The sequence below is a fragment of the Mytilus californianus genome, unplaced genomic scaffold, assembly GCF_021869535.1.
Source record: "Mytilus californianus isolate M0D057914Y unplaced genomic scaffold, xbMytCali1.0.p SCAF_9, whole genome shotgun sequence".
NCBI lineage: Eukaryota > Metazoa > Mollusca > Bivalvia > Mytilida > Mytilidae > Mytilus > Mytilus californianus.
This window is the reverse complement of record NW_026262745.1, coordinates 20470023-20487898: the sequence shown is the minus strand read 5'-3', so window position 1 is coordinate 20487898 and position 17876 is coordinate 20470023. Positions and strand designations below refer to the sequence as shown.

General features: G+C 32.1%; 1 protein-coding gene across 1 annotated transcript; it reads right to left on the bottom strand.

Moving 5' to 3' along the window:
• Nucleotides 1–2587: 2587 nt before the first annotated feature.
• Nucleotides 2588–17606, bottom strand: LOC127714398 (lysosomal Pro-X carboxypeptidase-like). Its single transcript, XM_052220451.1, has 9 exons — nt 17444–17606; nt 12117–12260; nt 10148–10249; nt 8224–8405; nt 6713–6870; nt 5917–6089; nt 4786–4950; nt 4221–4408; nt 2588–3662 (listed from the first exon to the last, which is right to left on the bottom strand). The coding sequence occupies exons 1-9, from the start codon at nt 17594–17596 to the stop codon at nt 3464–3466; spliced, it is 1464 nt and encodes a 487-aa protein (XP_052076411.1). The 5' UTR covers nt 17597–17606; the 3' UTR covers nt 2588–3463.
• Nucleotides 17607–17876: the final 270 nt, after the last annotated feature.

The window sequence follows — 17876 nt, the reverse complement described above, 5'->3', positions numbered from 1 at the left end:
TTAACTTCTATGTCATTTGGTCTCTGGTGGAGAGTTCTCTCATTGGCAATCATACCTTATCTTCTTATTTTAAGCTCACCTGGCCCAGAGGGCCAAGTTAGCTTTTCTCATCACTTGGTATCCCGTCCGTCGTTGTCTGTTATCTTTTACAAATATCTTCTCCTCTGAAACTACTGGGTCGAATTTAACCAAACTTCGCCACAATCATCACTGGAGTATCTAGTTTAAAAATGTGTGGGATGACCCAGCCTGCCAACAAAAATTTGCCACCATGGTTTTTGTCTATCATCTTAAAAACCACTATAGATAAGAGAATATCTGACACAAACAAAAATGTTTAGAATGTTGAGATCTACCTAATGTTTATTTAAATCGAAACTGGGAGTTGCTACCCTTAAATAACGATTTTTACCAATTTTTTGCATTTTTATACGCCCGTTTACGGGACGTATTATGGTATACCGCTGTCCGTCTGTCCGTCCGTCCGTCCGTCTGTCCGTCCGTCGTCAACATGTCGGACATTTACTCAAAAACGCCAGAACTAATTTGCATAAAACTTTGGTGAATTGTTTATATCTATTGACGTGAGCTCCCTTTCGTTTTTTATAAATTTTAGATTTTAAGTTTCCGAGTTATGGGGTTTTATTCTTTAAAAAAAGGGGGATTTTCCAGTTTTCGGACAATAACTCAAGAATGCTTTCACCAACTTGCAAGAAATTGTGGTGAATTGTTTATATCTATTGACATGAGCTCCCTTTTGATTTTTATAAATTTTAGATTTTACGTTTCCCAGTTACAGGGTTTTATTCATAAAAAAAAGGGGGATTTTCCAGTTTTCAGACAAAAACTCAAAAATGCTTTCAACAGTTCATATGAAACTTTGGTGAATTGTTTATATCTATTGATGTAAGCTCCCTTTAGAATTTTTAAAATTTTACATCTTACATTTCTGAGTTAAGGGGTTTTATTGATTAAAAAAGGGGGGATTTTCCAGTTTTCGGACAATAACTCAAAAATGCTGTCAGCAATTCTCATGAAACTTTGGTGAATTGTTTATATCTATTGATGTAAGCTCCCTTTACATTTTCATAAATTTCTAGTATGACATTGAGAATTAATTGAACTTTAATTGTTTATAGTCTGACAACAGATTTACTAAGTATTGCGCAACAGCACAGTGTATTGCACAACAGCAAGAAATCTTTAATTTTTGACTACATTTATTAAGAAACCTATAATATGTCAAATATTTAATTACAATCCAAATTCAGACCTGTATCAAGCTTGAATATTGTGTCCATTTTTGCCCCAACTATTCAGGGTTGGACCTCTGCGGGCGTATCCAGCTGCGCTCAGCGAAGCAGTTTATTGCCTAATATCTTAAAAATTATAATAGATAGGTAGAAACTGAATCAGCAAAAATGATCAACAAAACAAGATCTACAATCAAGTCAATTGCAGGAAATTGTCTGAAGACTCCTTATTTGAGTTTTTGCCCTCAAATGACAATTTTTACCCATTTTTTCGGTTTTGCCTGATATCTTGAAAATTATAAAAGACAGAAACTAAACTAAGCAAAAATGATCAGCAAGACAAGATCTACATTTAAGCCAATATAAAAGGAAATTGTCCAACGACTCCTTATTAGAATTCTTGCCCTTTAATGACAATCTTTACTAATTGTTTTGCATTTCTGCTTTTATCTTTACTATAATAGATAGAAACTTTGAGCGGTTGAGGGGAAATCCTGCAGACATGCACGGTATTATAGTATGTACAGCTTTGGAGGCCTTGTAGGTTTTCAGATTGCATATCTGTGCTTGGTGGATGGATCACTGCTGAAATGTCTTACTGTACATGCATATATTGTTGAGATAAAAAATTAATTTGATATGACCACTATGGCAACAGTCTACAGAAGGACATGTCAACCTACCTAGATTTTAACTCCAAGCAGACCAATCTCTACTCACTCCTAACAATGCCTTGTGGTTTGTGTAAAAGCGGCAAATGCCAATTTGAAAGTCTGGTTTGACCTCTTGCACTTGATAATAGCCGCTATTATTTTAATCTGTAAAAAGGTTCCTCAAATGGTACATAAGACTTTGGATATGATGAAATCAATGTTACAGACAAAGATACATTTATTTGACTGAATCCTTGTGAGAAACCAATACACCAAAAAAACTGTTCTCATGTGTAACTTTTTGGGTTTATTTCCATATAAAAAGTAACATGTTTTTAATATAAAGACTCCTAAAAAACAAGTAAACCCTGTCAAAATTCACCATCAATAAAGTCTAGATGTATTCTTTTCTAGATTTCAGAAAACAGTATCAAAGACAATATAAAAAAATACTGAAGTCAACATCTTGGAAAAGACCAAGAGGGTTACACAACACATTGATACATAAATCAATGTCCTACAAGTCTTACAAAATGACTAAACATACAGCTTGTCATTTTGTTAGTGTTCTTGTGTGAAGATCCTTCTGTTGGTTGGAGTCTGTTTATCTGTGGCCAATGGGGAATCAGATTATTGAAATAAATATTTAAGAAAAGCTTCATATTAAATAAAACAGCAATATTTAGATAAAACAGTTTATTAAGATAAGTAGCAAAATACATTTCATCCAGCACCAGTTCGAATATCAATAAAAGTTTTAAAAATAACAACAAATTTAGCAGCTGAGGGCACAGAATGTGCTTAAAACATGACGAGGGACTAAATTTTTGTCAATCACATTATCATGAAAATAACAAGGGCTATAATTCTCAAATAGCAAGTTCAGACTGAAAGAAAAGCAAATATCAAATTACCACCACAATAAATTGTCATTAGAATTACACTCATGGATTGAAAAATGAAAATTGTCAGCATTTCTAAAAATATGGATTTATTCAAGGTCATTTTGAACTTTAAGGTCATCTATAGTATAAAAGTTAACAAATATCGTAGCTATAATGAAATAACTTAGCCATTTCATGATATTGTATACAAAAGAGAAAAACGCTTTAAATACTATTTCAACTTCTCAAACAAAGATTGTTTTTAAAAGATACTGTATCATTTCAACACTATTTTCTATATGGTAAAAATTACCCAAAAAAGAACCATAAAATAATATGAATCAATAAGCATTTAATCAAAATCCCAAACTTTTCAAGTAAGATCTGCCTCATCAGAATAATGCAAACTATTGAATTTTAAAGGACAAGCAATCTGCCTTCTACAGTAAAACTTAATAAACAATGGGGTTAGCAAATTCTAATTGCTATAAAATATCAAAAATATTCAACAAGCACATATATAATAACCAACAAAAATGTAACAATTTTTTTTAAGACTAGTCCTTTTCCCGTTAATATGCAATAATCCAAGAAAAATAATATATAATTTTTAATATAAATTAATAAAAATACTTTATGCTCTAAGAAATAATTCAATAATATAAAAAATAAATTATTTATAAAAATCCTTTATCCACTGTGTAATAATCTCCTTTTCCTTCAGTCTTGCTTGAGTGACATCTTTGGGATCATTTTTATTTGTACTTCTGAGATCTAAGTGATGAGCCCCATCAGGTATAACGATGGCAGTAAGTGATGCTGATAAAGACTCTGTTACTCCTCCTGATGACCAAGGGTCTAATAAACCATTACTGTGAAAGAAGAAAAATAAACTGTGGATAATTCAGTGTTCTCCCCAGGGCCTTTTAGCATCATGGTAATATGATGCTATATTGCTAGAATGTGAAGCTATCTGAAATTATTTTTTTATAAATAGTGTTATGGATGTGACGGTATAATTTCTAGAAACAAGATGATATTTCATAATTTCCTGTTTATCAAGATGATGTAAGAAATTTATGAGGAGACACTGTCCCATTCATTTATTTTGGTGGACATTCAATTTTGTGGTTTTGTCTAAGTCTGCATACCAGCCTGTAGAAGATTTGTACTTGGTTAAACATGGTTAAAACTGTACCAACCAAAATCTTAAGAATGTACCAAAAAGTTATATAACATAAAACGATGTAGGATTGATTTTTTTTTTAATTGAAGATCACAAGATTATTTTTCAAAACTTACTCCCATTCAAAATAGAATGATTAATTTCTGATATATGATTGGACATCACTCACAACTAACATGAGAATATGTTACAAAAACTATAGGTAACAAAGAATTGTGTTTCATTCATGAACAAAATTTCATACCTAAATATTATGTTTGAAGCTGTAGTTATATTTTTTCCTCCATACTGTATAATTGGCCACATTGGTCTAGGTGTAACTGACCATTGTTTTTGGCATCCTTTGGCATAATCATCATAGTCCCATTCTACAGGCTCAAACATGTCATCTTTACCATTAGAACAGGTTGGCATTACCATTTCTGTACAAGCCTAGAAAGAAATGGTGTAAAATAATAAGAAAATTGGTCTATTCCATACCATATTTCTCTAGACTTGGTCTATTCAATATCATAGTTCTCTAGACTTGGTCTATTCCATATCATACTTCTCTAGAATTGGTCTATTCCATATCATACTTCTCTAGACTTGGTCTATTCCATATCATACTTCTCTAGACTTGGTCTAATCCATAGTTTGACATATTGTATAAAAACCTGTCTATTGTTGAAATATGTATTTTGACCTCTTGGCGTCATTTGGGTTATGATTGTGTTGTTTGGTTCCTGTCTCATTTAACACTACCCACATCTCTTAATTCAAATTCAATAGTGATAGTGATCTAAAGGAAGTTAAACACATATCTATACCTGATAGTCCCATCCCATTGTTCCTAAAGCCTGTGTTGCCTCCTGGTTAATATCTAGACATGATGCCTTGCCAGTATAGTTATAGTACATATTAACTGCCTCATATACTAAATATAACAATGACGCATCTGTTGTCAATGGTTTTGATAAATAAGAACAGACTTCCTGTAAAATACAGCAGCATGTACATAGCCTTGATCAACTTATAAAAATATATAATTGTTAAAAAAAAGATTAAAATAAAGAGTTCAAAAAACTTAAACACAATAAAAATTGTGAGAATATAAAGAATATAATTCTTATATGACTTGCATATTACCAATATTGTTAGGATTAAGAATATTTTTTCTAGAGTTTCTTTAAGTGTAAACTGGGATGCTGACTCATCAAACTTATCATACAAGTCCTTTTGACTATTATTCAGTTTGTGAGTTAATCGCCTCAGTTCATATAACACATCAATAATTTATAGAAAAAATATGTTTAATCCTTTAATAATGTGACAACTCAGAAGTGAGGTATACATAAAACATACATCTTTAAATTCCACAAATACACAATAAATAAGTGATGTTTTCAAATATACTAAATCTATTAATTATTGATTCTACTACCTATCATGTGTGATTCAATTTTTCTCATCTTGAGTCAGTCAAATGCAAATTTTACAGTAGAGCTTGCCAAGTAATTTAAATATCTAAAGTAACAATGTCTGGAGTGAAGAAAAATCTTCTCTCACAAGATGTGATTATGAAATCTGTTTCTATAATTATTTTGACCACATATGTAGACAAACTTAATCATTCTTTTTCAATAAACTGAAGACAAAAAATTGTGTTCTTTCAATGTGACGTTATCGTACTTGGTTGACTTTTTGTGAGGTCATGATAGCAAAATTAGAAGAAAAACTAGAAAATTTGATCTCATAATTTAATTTTCACCAAAAAGGTCCTATGATCAATCACAGGGTTCACACCACACTTTGATTATGAAAACATTAATTAACCACTCTGTGAATATAAAAATCGGCTTAGAATTAGAGAAATTATTTCACATACATCCTGGTCTTTATAGCAATTACATGGTAAATTATTGTTTCTCACTGGAATGAATTTACAAGCACATGATTACCTTTATAGGCCAGGCAGGTAATGGTTCTAAGAAGTTAGATGGGTATGGATAATCAACCATAGCTAAATCAACCCAGGTTTCTTGTAACCATGCCTTGAATGTACCAACATCTTCTGTAGATTGCAGAGGCTTGCACAGTTTAAATGTGTCAGTAATTGTTTTTCTTCCTGTCTCTGTATAAAACACAAAACCAAATGTATAAAAAAGTTTTTGTAAATGATATAAAATGTAAAAACCAATATCATGTGAAGGAAAATGAAAAATCTTTGTATAGTGATTTTTTTTTGCTAACATCAAATGATTAGTGATGTTTATTTGTATAAAATCAGTTTTGTGATGTTTTTATCATTAAAAAAAATGTGTTGGAATCGCATCATTTAGATGTGACATTTTTTAATTCTTATACATGTTGCATTTTTTTTAATGCAGAAATTAATCCTGCAGTTGTGTTTGTTGATGAAAATGCACAAAACTATTTGAATTTACAGAATTAAAATGACTTGCTTTTGATTTTGTGTATTGTTAACTGCCATGACTGTCGCATTTAATGATTCATTTAACCAAGTTGTTTGTAGTTAATGGGTTTTTACAAGTTACTTTAGACATACTGTGGGACATTCTAATTTATGCATATATTCATAATGATCAGAGGGTTGTCTATGTTTGGTAAGAAAATCACATTACAATTATAGTCAAACCCCTAGATAGTTAAAGAATGTAATAGTGTGATTATTGTAAATTAGAAATTTTGGCAGCAGGTATATATATACATTATGATTCAAGAGTAAACTGTTACCTGTTGTCGCAGCTTTATTGATAATCATCCATGAATTCCTGATGTTTTCTGCACATGTAGGATTATGGTGTTTAAATGTATTAGTGACTGTCTTCAAAAATGCTCCACAATCTACTAAATCTGTAAACTGCCAGATAGGAGCTGATGCTGCCAAAGCCCTGTATATAAACAGATTAGTTATTGATATGTTGTACATTATATTCATTGAGAATCAGGCACTTTTGAAAATCTAAATACATGGTTAAGAACATCTAACTAAACTTTATATTTTGATACTGCACTTGTGAGACAAAAAAGGTAGTCTTTGTATCAAACTTGAGAATTTCTTCTGAAAACTAAATAATATTGTATTATTCCCTTAGCTGATGGTTTACAGTAAGTCAGAGCTCTGACATAAAAAACAAGTCTAATTTTGCTTTGGACTTATAGAGGTCTAAATTTGTATAGTTTCATGGATTGTCTCCCTTTATTCCTTAGTCAATATGTTTAGCTCTAAATAACCAAGAGTATAAAAAATGTATATAAATTTAGGAGACTATCAAAGATCTGCCATTAACACCAAATTCCCTAATGTCAAAAACCATTGTGTACAATGGGAGGTAACTCTCATTGTACCTAATTGATAATGCTTTGTACTAGATTTGCCCCCCACCCATGTTACTTCATCTAGGTTTTAGTTAACATGTGATTTCAAGCAAGAGATCATGTTCCAGCTACATTTTATTAAGTATTTGATTTTATTTTGTTTTTTTTGTTTCTTATTAACATGATTAATGTTAGTATTACCCACATCAGGGTTCAGGTGCTTCATATTGACACTTTGTTTATTGTAGATTATTGATACCATGTTTGGTATAACTATATTTAATTGCATTATTATAATACAGCACCTTTCGCCAAACACTATTAGTTGTCAATTAATATATTACAGAAGATAACTACTGATGTAGTTCCTTACTTGGGACATTTCTGCACATCTGAAACTTTACTTAGTCTAGGACCTTGATTTCTACTTAGATTATGGTACATATGTTTTTGCAAGAACCCTTTACTTAATACCAACAAGTTAAGAATAATTTCTATATCATGGGTATATTTTTATATGATCCCTGTTTGATTAAAAACTTTGTTCATTTCATTGAAAAAACACAAATATTAAACTATTCCCCTGTCATATATTTCATTGCATGTTAAATAAGGACAAATTTAACAAACAAACAAATGTTGGTTCCTAATTCAGATAAATTTAAACAACAGTAGTTTAGTAAATTAAGAAAATACAAATCAAGGTATTACAAACAGAAGCTGAGAGAATCACATGAATTTTAAAAGGAGTGAGACGGGGTACCACAACAGTAGTATGCATGCATTACCTGCCATGCAAGCCCATACTATGTAAAAATGTCACAATCAGGAAAAAGGACACAACTGGTAAAATGACAGATCAGATGACAATTCTGGGTAAGTTGCTTCATTACTGATCATTACTTGACATATAATTTGAACATTACCCTTGTACTGAGTGTGGATACTTCATCCTGAACCATGCAGACAACATTCCACCATAAGATCCACCAAAAGCAATGACTGGTACCTTCTGTCTAGGGTACCACTCTGATCTCAAATAATCAATAAATACTGCAAAATCTGCTAATGCTTGTTCTGATGTCAAATACTGAAGTTTGGTAGGGTCCTGAAATAATACATTTACCAATAAACACAAGTCATATCTAAACATTTTTCAATTTGGAACATATTGTATTTTTCATCTTGGAGCAATCCTGTGTGCTATAACCAACAGTTAAATAAACTGTAATTGATTTTCCTACGAGTCACATTCACTCATACCCTTTTAAGATGACACGCATGTTTAAAATATGTATGACATCATATCAAACCACTGACCCTTTTAAATATGATCCCTGACTCATGATATAGGGATCACTACAATCTTTTGCATCCATACATTTATTTTAAACAGTTCAGACACTGATGTATTCTGTTGATAAATTTGTTCATGTCCCAACCACTTCACTTACCAAACATTTCAAACAATATCCAACCACAACGGCCTTAAATGAGAAAAATTCGTAAGGGTTCTGCGGAACCCAGTGTCTCGCCTACTATTGCTGTTGTCTATGTTTTCATCCAACGACGACAGAATGTTGGATCGCTATGTCTCGCTTTTGTGACAAACGTCGCAGGCTCAACAAAAATGGGGAAAAAATTATGAAGCTTCTGTCTGAGTTTGGTAAAAATCCAGGATGGTTTATGAATCTAATAAATGTTTTAAAAACTTTAACTGCAGACTGTATGTAATGTTAACTGGAAGAAAAACTAAGTCGATTTATAAGTAATATATGGAAAAACAGGAAATAAATTTTTTCAAAATTTCCTTCTGTATACTAGCTTTTGATCATAAACAAGCTTATTTCCAAGTTTGGTACAAATCCAGGAATGTTTAAGAAAGTTATTAAATTTTTTAAAACTTTAACCACACAGTGAATGTAATGTTAACTGGCAGAAAAACTATGTCCATTTATAAGTAAAATACGGAAAAACAGGTTTTTTTTTTTACAAAATTTACTTCTGGATACTATCTTATGATCATAAACAAGCTTCTGTCCAAGTTTGGTAGAAATCCAGGATAGTTTAAGAAAGTAATTAAAATTTTAAAAACTTGAGCCACAGAATGAATGTTTGTGGACGCCGCCGCCGCCACCGCCGGAATATAGGATCACTATGTCTCGCTTTTGCGACAAAAGTCGCAGGCTCGACAATAAAAATGGTCTAATAAAGCAAAACTGAGTTTCAGACATATAGAATACAGCAAATGAACTTGACGAAATAGTTCACTTAGTAATAAAATTGAGAATGGAAATGGGGAATGTGTCAAAGAGACAACAACCCGACCACAGAACAGACAACAGCAGAAGGCCACCAACAGGTCTTCAATGCAGCGAGAAATTCCCGCATAATACATCTTTCAAAATAATTATATATGTATGTATATATATAATATCAAATGCTAATACAAATTTTGAAAATAAAATGATAATCCAATACACATGCCCAAGATTCTCAAATGTCTTTAAGTCTTTTCTAAATAAAAACAAGTTTAGCACACCCCCATACAGGTTTTTAAAAAAGAATACTGATATTTTTAAAGTACAAATTGATAGAATTAAAAAAAAAAATATCAGCAAAAATGATTCAAGGTAACTAAAACATAGCCAATCAGTACACAAGTAACAAGAGCAGTAAGGAATAAGTATTTTCTAATTGAAAACTCCTTCTAGCATGTCTAGGGAGAAATTGACAATCATGGATAAAGATTCATTCTGTTAACCTTTGCATTTGCTCTTTATTCAAAAGAGGAAATAACAAAATGTTTGATCGTTGTGCTGAAAAATGTGGATGACTGATATACTTCACCTTAAATGATTGATTACCATAGGGTAATGACTGTCCATAATATCTGTGTTCACCAAATATAACCATAGCTTTCAGTTCTCTGGCCAACTCCCACATGAATCCCTGTAATATTGTGTAAGTATATATCAATGCATTATGCATCTTATAACATAATTATAAATAGTATTCATTTACATAAGTAGTTTGTTTAGACATACAGTATGTTTTTACTTGGAGATAAATATATTTCATTCGGCTAAAACTCACAATTTTTCTAGACTCAACGACTTTCATGATTTAGACCTTAACATATATTATAGACACTTGTTTATTATATAAGACTGTATGGGGATCTCTTACTGTCTTTTGAGGTTTTTGTGCTAGTGGTTGGCTTTCTCTTTGACTTATACCTACATCTATTTGTTATCCATATTACTCAATTTAGAAAGATTTTGTCTATAAACTATCATTTAACATTGTTATCATAACAAGTTTTATATATGTATTCACATGATTAATGCAAGAAATGAAAATATATTTTTACTGAATGTAGACCATCTACTGAACATGATAAATTTTTTAGGCATGTGCTGATGATCTTAATATTACTACAGGCGTTTGTTTTTAACATGTTCAATTCTGTACTTAAAATCATATTGACGTTTGACATATAAATAAAAATAAATGTGGATAGTGTCCACATGTAGACACAGATGATGCCCCCGCTTGCATAGCATATAGTTATAAAGGGACATAACTGAAGAACGGTAAAAGTGACACTACCCAAATTTGAACTTGATCTAAGTTTTGTGGTAATAAGCATTGTGTGTAAGTCTCATAACATTTGGTTGAGGCTAACTTAAGTAGAGAACAGAAACTAAAAATTCAGCAATTTTTCTATTTGTAAACACGCATAACTCTAGAACGGTTGTGTATAAGTTTTATAACATTTGGTTGAGACAAACTAAAGTTAGAGAACGGAAACGAAAAATTCAGCAATTTTTATGTTTAAAAAGGGACATAACTCAAGAATGTTAAAAGTGTTCTCACCAAATTTCGTACTTAATCTGTATTATGTAGTAATAAGCATTGTGTATAAGTTTCATAACATTTGCTTGAGGCAAACTAAAGTTAGAAAACAGAAACAAAAAATTTGTACTTGATCTTAGTTTTGTGATAATGAATATTGTGTATAGGTTTCATAATGTTTGGTTGGGGCAAACTTAAGTTACAGAATGGAAACTAAAAATTTTGCAATCTTTCGATTTTTAAAGGGCATAACTGAATAATGATTAAAGTGACACTTCCCAAATTCAACTTAATCTTTGTTTTATCAGTGGAAGTCAAAATTAAACATTGCATTGTATAAAGCATTGATTGTAGTTGATTCAACTATAATCATGGACAAAGAAAGATAACTCCAATTTTAAATACTACTTGATATTTAGAAGAAAATAAAAATTTTGCAATTTTTCCATTTATAAAGGGGCATTACTCTAGAACTGTTAAAGTGACGCCACCAAAATTCAAACTTGATCTGTGTTTTGTGGTAATAAGCATTGTGTATAAGTTTCATAACATTTGGTTGAGGCAAACTCAAGTTAGAGAGCGGAAACCAACTTTGGGACGTACGGACAATCGGACGTACTGACCAACAAGGTTAAAACTTAATGCCCCCTCCGCTACAGCGGGGACATAAAAAATATTAAACCTGTATACATTTATATGTTATTTTTTAAGATGAACATATCAAACCCTGCCACATTGTTTACATGCCTGTCCCAAGTCAGGAGACTGAAATTCAGTGGTTGATGTTGGTTCATGTCTGTTATTTATGTTTTTCATAAATAGTATTGTATAAATTAGGCCTCCAGTTTTCTCTTTTGAATTGTTTTACATGTTTCATGTCAGGGCCTTTTAAAGCTGACTATACGATAATCATACCACATTTCCTTATTTTTATATTGACAAAAATCTTTCTTGTACTCACTGTGTTGTTACAAAACAAAGTAATATCTCCTTCGTTACCAGTGTAAAAGAATACTGGTCCCCCTCCCTGTGGCGGCCTAAACCCTCCATATAACAGGTATCTCTGCTCAAATTCATCATTGTTATTAAAACCAAAATGGTCTACCTGAAGAAATAAAAATAAAACATTGTATAAATGTGAAATGAAATGATTTTTTTTATGTATTAACCTTGTACATGTTATATACAATTATAGAATCTAAGATGTGTAGATACATGTATTTGCCATATACCTGAAGAACCTTTTTAACAAGGTTATCTAAGGATAGAATGTACTTGGTTTTTCTTTTTTGCTTCAAATATTTTCAAATCAAAACAATCTCATAACAGTTTCTCTCACAAGTTTGGAGATGAGTTTTTCTTAGCAATAGGAATATAATTTTTAATTTAGATGGTATTTTGTTTATGCTCAGCCATAATCTTCTATTGTTAATATAGACATGGTATATAATGTGAGTTCAGAGAAAATTTTGGAAGGGTATTGAATAATTGTTTGTTGTGTAATATCAATAAAGCTACTTTCCAAAGGATTATAAGAAGTTAGTTTTATAAATAAACAAATTTAACTTTCTCTCAGTAATGTTCAGTGATGGATATTGATAATCCTAGTAAACTGTGATGTAAAAATAATGGTTAGAGATAAACGTTTAGCCCTATATCGACCCTTGATATACATGATATAGTTACTTACATATTACTTGGTAAATAACTTACATGTAGTATACATGTCACATCTTAAAATGAACCAATTGAGAAGCTGAAAAGAATATTTTATTCTAATATGTATTCTAATTCTTTCGCTTTGGAAACAAAGCCATGTTGTAATTCTATTAGAACATGGGTTGCACGTGATTGACATTACAATTGACATAGAATTTTCCATTAAAATCAAAATAATTGTATCATGCCATGTTTTATGCTCATGAATCATGATGCTCATTTTAAAATGGGTAGGTGTTATAATTGTCATCATCTTATCCTTGCTAATGTTTAATGTAAAGATAGTGACAAAAGGCACAAATCAAAAATCAATTTTTTTTTATTAAAGAGGCAAAATAGCGAATTTTTATCATCTTCTTGTATTTCAGAAATTTTATAATAATACAAGCAAAAAACCTTGAAAACAATATGGCTGATACAATACTGTAAATTCAGAAATTATTACATGCATTTGTTATTGCAATTTTGACATGACAAACCTAAATCTGAGAATAATTATTGCCATTCCAAGGAAAGATGCATACAAATACATGTATAAAATTGAGAATGGAAATGGGGAATATGTCAAAGAGACAACAACCCGACCAAAGAGTAGACAACAGCCGAAGGCCACCAATGGGTCTTCAATGCAGCGAGAAAATCCTGCACCCGGAGGTGGTCCTCAGCTGGCCCCTAAATAAAATTGTGTACTAGTTTAGTGATAATGGACGTCATACTAAACTTCAAAACATATAAATGAACTAAAATTAAAAAACATACAAGACTAACAATGGCCAGAGGATCCTGACTTCGGACAGGTGCAAAAATGCGGCGGGGTTAAACATGTTTTGTGAGATCTCAACCCTCCCCTATACCTCTAGCCAATGTAGAATAAAGAAACATACATGTATGTGTCACATTTCAGAATGCAAGTTCTTATTATTGTGATACCCACCCAGTCATGCCAGTTGCATTATTTGCAATAATTTCTGAAGTATTCAAAAGGTAGATATGAACTCTATCTAAATAATTATGTCTGTCATATTGTTATACAAGAAACTTGCATACAAGACACAACAGATGTATGCCTGAAGTTAAATTGTACTTTTGAGTAAAAGTGACATATCTCATAATAAAAGTCTGCCATGTCTGTATTATCAATATAAACCATATAAATTCAAGTTATCCAATTATGCATCTATTAGTTGTCAGGGTTTTAAGGAGTTTTCTTAAGTTTTTTTACCACCCCTTTTCCACTTGCTGTAACACCCCCAAATTATGCTGAACTTTAACAAATGATTCTGGTTGGGTCTTTTTTCTGCTAAAAGCTTTATGTTTATGTTTTCGATACATTCAAATGATAGAAAGAACTCTGTTACCGTCTTCACAATAAACTTTTGAATATACAGGCCCAAAGCTGAATTTTATGAAAATTTTAGTTTAACATGTTTAATAGATTGTATTGGCTTATAGATATGATTTTTAGGGGTCGCCCCAATATTCCGACACCCCACTAGTCTGACGCCCCATTGGTCCGACACCCCATTAGTCCAACAAATGAAGGTGCATTACTGCTGTAATAGAAACTCTATTCATAGAATTGTTGTTGGCGTGTTATTTGAACTACTCTTTCTTTTATATGTATGTCAAAGAAACCAAAACAGGGGATACCATACTACCCAATCTAATTAAATTCATATTTATATTAACTCTTGTGCTCGTATATATAAGCTCATATGAGGATAACGAAATCAAAGATCTATATTTTAATTAGATTGCCGTACCACCCATCTCAGGGCCATCTGGTATCTAAGAAATACCATGACCAATTGCATCTATCAAGAACCTTGCAAGTTTTGGTAATATAATCATGATAATACATGGTGTGTTCTATGGGAAAATACACTCCACTAAAAAGAAAATGTAAAGAACAATCCTTAGTAGTGCAGTCTGTCATCGTTCACGTAATTTAGCCTCGGAAATTGTCATTAACGAAAAAGTATTGTTTTACAATGCGAAAGGAATATTTTTTCGAAGAATGATGATTTCTGTTCATCTACACTGTACACAAACTTATACAATGTTATAGATCGAAAACTTTCAAAACACAAAAAAAAAAATATCCATCATACACAAATTGCCATGGGAATATACTTTTCACATCAGTGATTATATTTGTAATTTCATATATTCTTAAAACAAACTCTTTTTCTGTACATTGTTATTTCCATTCGTGTTTTATTTTTCCTCTTTAAAAACTAATCGATTGTCTTTTATATATATATGCATATAGGTAATTTTTTGCAGATACAAGTGTCTCTGGATCTATAGCCTTTTACATGTACTTTGACATTACAACATATTTTTTGTGAGAAGACATTCCGGTCTTAAATTTCTTGCATATTCATTGTGCATATATCAAAATAAAATTTCTTTAAATTTGCCTTAGTGCCCTAATTACAAAAGAATTAGCCTTTTCTTCATATTGCTACTCAAAGACAACAACATCGTAGATTACTGCAAGGAAAATCTTTATTACGGTCTACATGTTTCGCCACTTACGGTGGCGTCTTCAGGACAATTTAAACATAGAAAACAAATACTGAAGTACATAAAATGCGGTGCATATGGGGTTACAAAGGTTAACAAGACGTAACGTCACAATTGATTTGACAACTTTAAAATGAAAGTGAAAGTAAAAGTTAATAATGCATTGTCAGTGTCTTTTCCAAAATGGACAACACCTCACAGGACATTCCGTACCATTCCAAAAGGCTTCACTCGGAAAGAGGTACTACTTCCAATTGCGTCGGGAATGTTGTAAGATGTATGGTAGTCGCACATGTAGGGCATGGTGGAAGTTGTGGTGAATTGGTTACATTTTGCGGTTGTGGTACACTGTCCATGTTGCAAGTTTATTTCAACAATAATCGTGCGGTTCTGCGGTTCAGTACGTTTTGCGGTGGTCTTCTTTTGATCTTGAGTGGTAGCAGTTCATTTGTTGACTTTCTAGAATAATTCGGCAATCTCGGAAGGGGTCGATATTGTCAATGCGGTGTGGTTGTCAAATACAACGCGGGTTTGGCAAAGGTGGATCGTCTAGATGCAGGGGTTCACAAAAAATAATAGGTTGCATCGAGTGAACCAACACCTTCTAACGGTACAGGCTGGTAGAGAGTAATCAGGATGGATACCCGGAGGTATGCTGCGGTTGTCTTAAAACCTCAGGAAAATAATGCTACTCAAAGACAACAACATCGTAGATTACTGCAAGGAAAATCTTTATTATGGTCTACATGTTTCGCCACTTACGGTGGCGTCTTCAGGACAATTTAAACATAGAAAACAAATACTGAAGTACATAAAATGCGGTGCATATGGGGTTACAAAGGTTAACAAGACGTAACGTCACAATTGATTTGACAACTTTAAAATAAAAGTGAAAGTAAAAGTTAATAATGCATTGTCAGTGTCTTTTCCAAAATGGACAACACCTCACAGGACATTCCGTACCATTCCAAAAGGCTTCACTCGGAAAGAGGTACTACTTCCAATTGCGTGCGTTCATATTGTTTAATTTTTCTATTAGTTGTTTTCTAAACTTGTCTGCTCTAGCTTCAGAAATATGGCATACTGACATGTTCAAATGACATATACAGTCACTAGAAAAACACATAGATGTTGGTCCGATAGGATCAGAAGTGGTTTAGTGCATAGCAACATACGGATTTCATACAAAACTCCATAACCATCTAATCTCCCCATTTGTTAGATATCTAGAAAATGATGAAATTACAAGTATTAATTTAATTACCTACTTTAATTGTTCTTTTCATCATTAATATTTACCAGCTCGTATACTGTTTTTGTGAACTCATATACATGTAGTCAAAACAGATTCCTTATGGAGAACTCGTCAACTTTACAGAGTTCTATTTGGAAGGCATTAGAGCTAGCCTTAACTTTCTTAATTAATTTTCTGCTTTGGGAGAGATACATAGATACGAATCTGCATGCAAGTATTTTGACAAAACTTCACAAATTATATTCTAGTTTGACAAAATGTTTACTGTAGTTAAGATATTAATAGTACTCGTTTTTAATCACAGAAGACAACCAGGTCCTAGTCTCGATCATTCTATTGGTGAATATTTCCGAATATTTTAACAAATACATGTCTACCAACCTACCCTTATAACTTGGACCAGTCGATGGACAAGGCATTCGGTTCTAAACACAATTCTAATATGAAATAAACACGTCATCAGGCTTTCTAATATAAAAAGATATTACTACTGTTCAATTATTCTGTGTCGGACCAATGGGGTGTCGGACTAATGGGGTGTCGACCAATGGGATGTTGGACTAATGGGGTGTCAGAATATCGGGGCTGCCCCGATTTTTACAGCCCTGACAGCATTTTTACAAGCCTGGATTTGTGGTACTTTGGTTGAGTGCCGAGACTGATGTTGGGCTCTATCACCTATTAGACGAAGAAACTGGGTCTAAATTTTATTCCAAACGGTTTCGCCTTTCGGTTGTCGCAGTGCCAGTGTCACTTTGTCTTTGAAATTGCAACTAGCACTTTACCTTTTGTTTGAAGTAAAACGTTTTATAAAAGTATCCACTGTTGCTGTTGTTGCTTTTTAAATAACTATTTTTCATATGTGGGAATCTAAAACCCTCATTTTCTGTGAAAACCACACAAAAACTCAGAAAAAGCAAAATCAATTTTGCCGGCATTTTCTTATCATGTGATAAATGTATCATGTGACATACAACGAATATAAAAGTTGAACTGAATACGAGTAACGCATGCACAATTCCGCAGTTGTTAAATTATAAATAAATCAAATCAAATCAAATAATTTTATTGGTGTAAATTCCAATACAGGAATGATACCAGCTGACATTTACAAAATACAAATACAAAAACAGACAAAAATAAACAAAAAAAACCAAATATACAGAGATATGTTTTCTCAATGATAAGAGACACATATTTTATATCTACATTGCGTGG

Excerpts from the sequence above, each read along its gene's own strand:
- LOC127714398 (XM_052220451.1), bottom strand. The coding sequence starts at position 17,596 with ATGCCGGCAAAATTGATTTTGCTTTTTCTGAGTTTTTGTGTGGTTTTC. Across the intron at positions 12,261-17,443 it reads CGTTTTACTTCAAACAAAAG|GTAGACCATTTTGGTTTTAA; the intron begins GTAAAGTGCTAG and ends TTATTTCTTCAG. Across the intron at positions 4,951-5,916 it reads TACCTGCCTGGCCTATAAAG|GAAGTCTGTTCTTATTTATC; the intron begins GTAATCATGTGC and ends TGTATTTTACAG.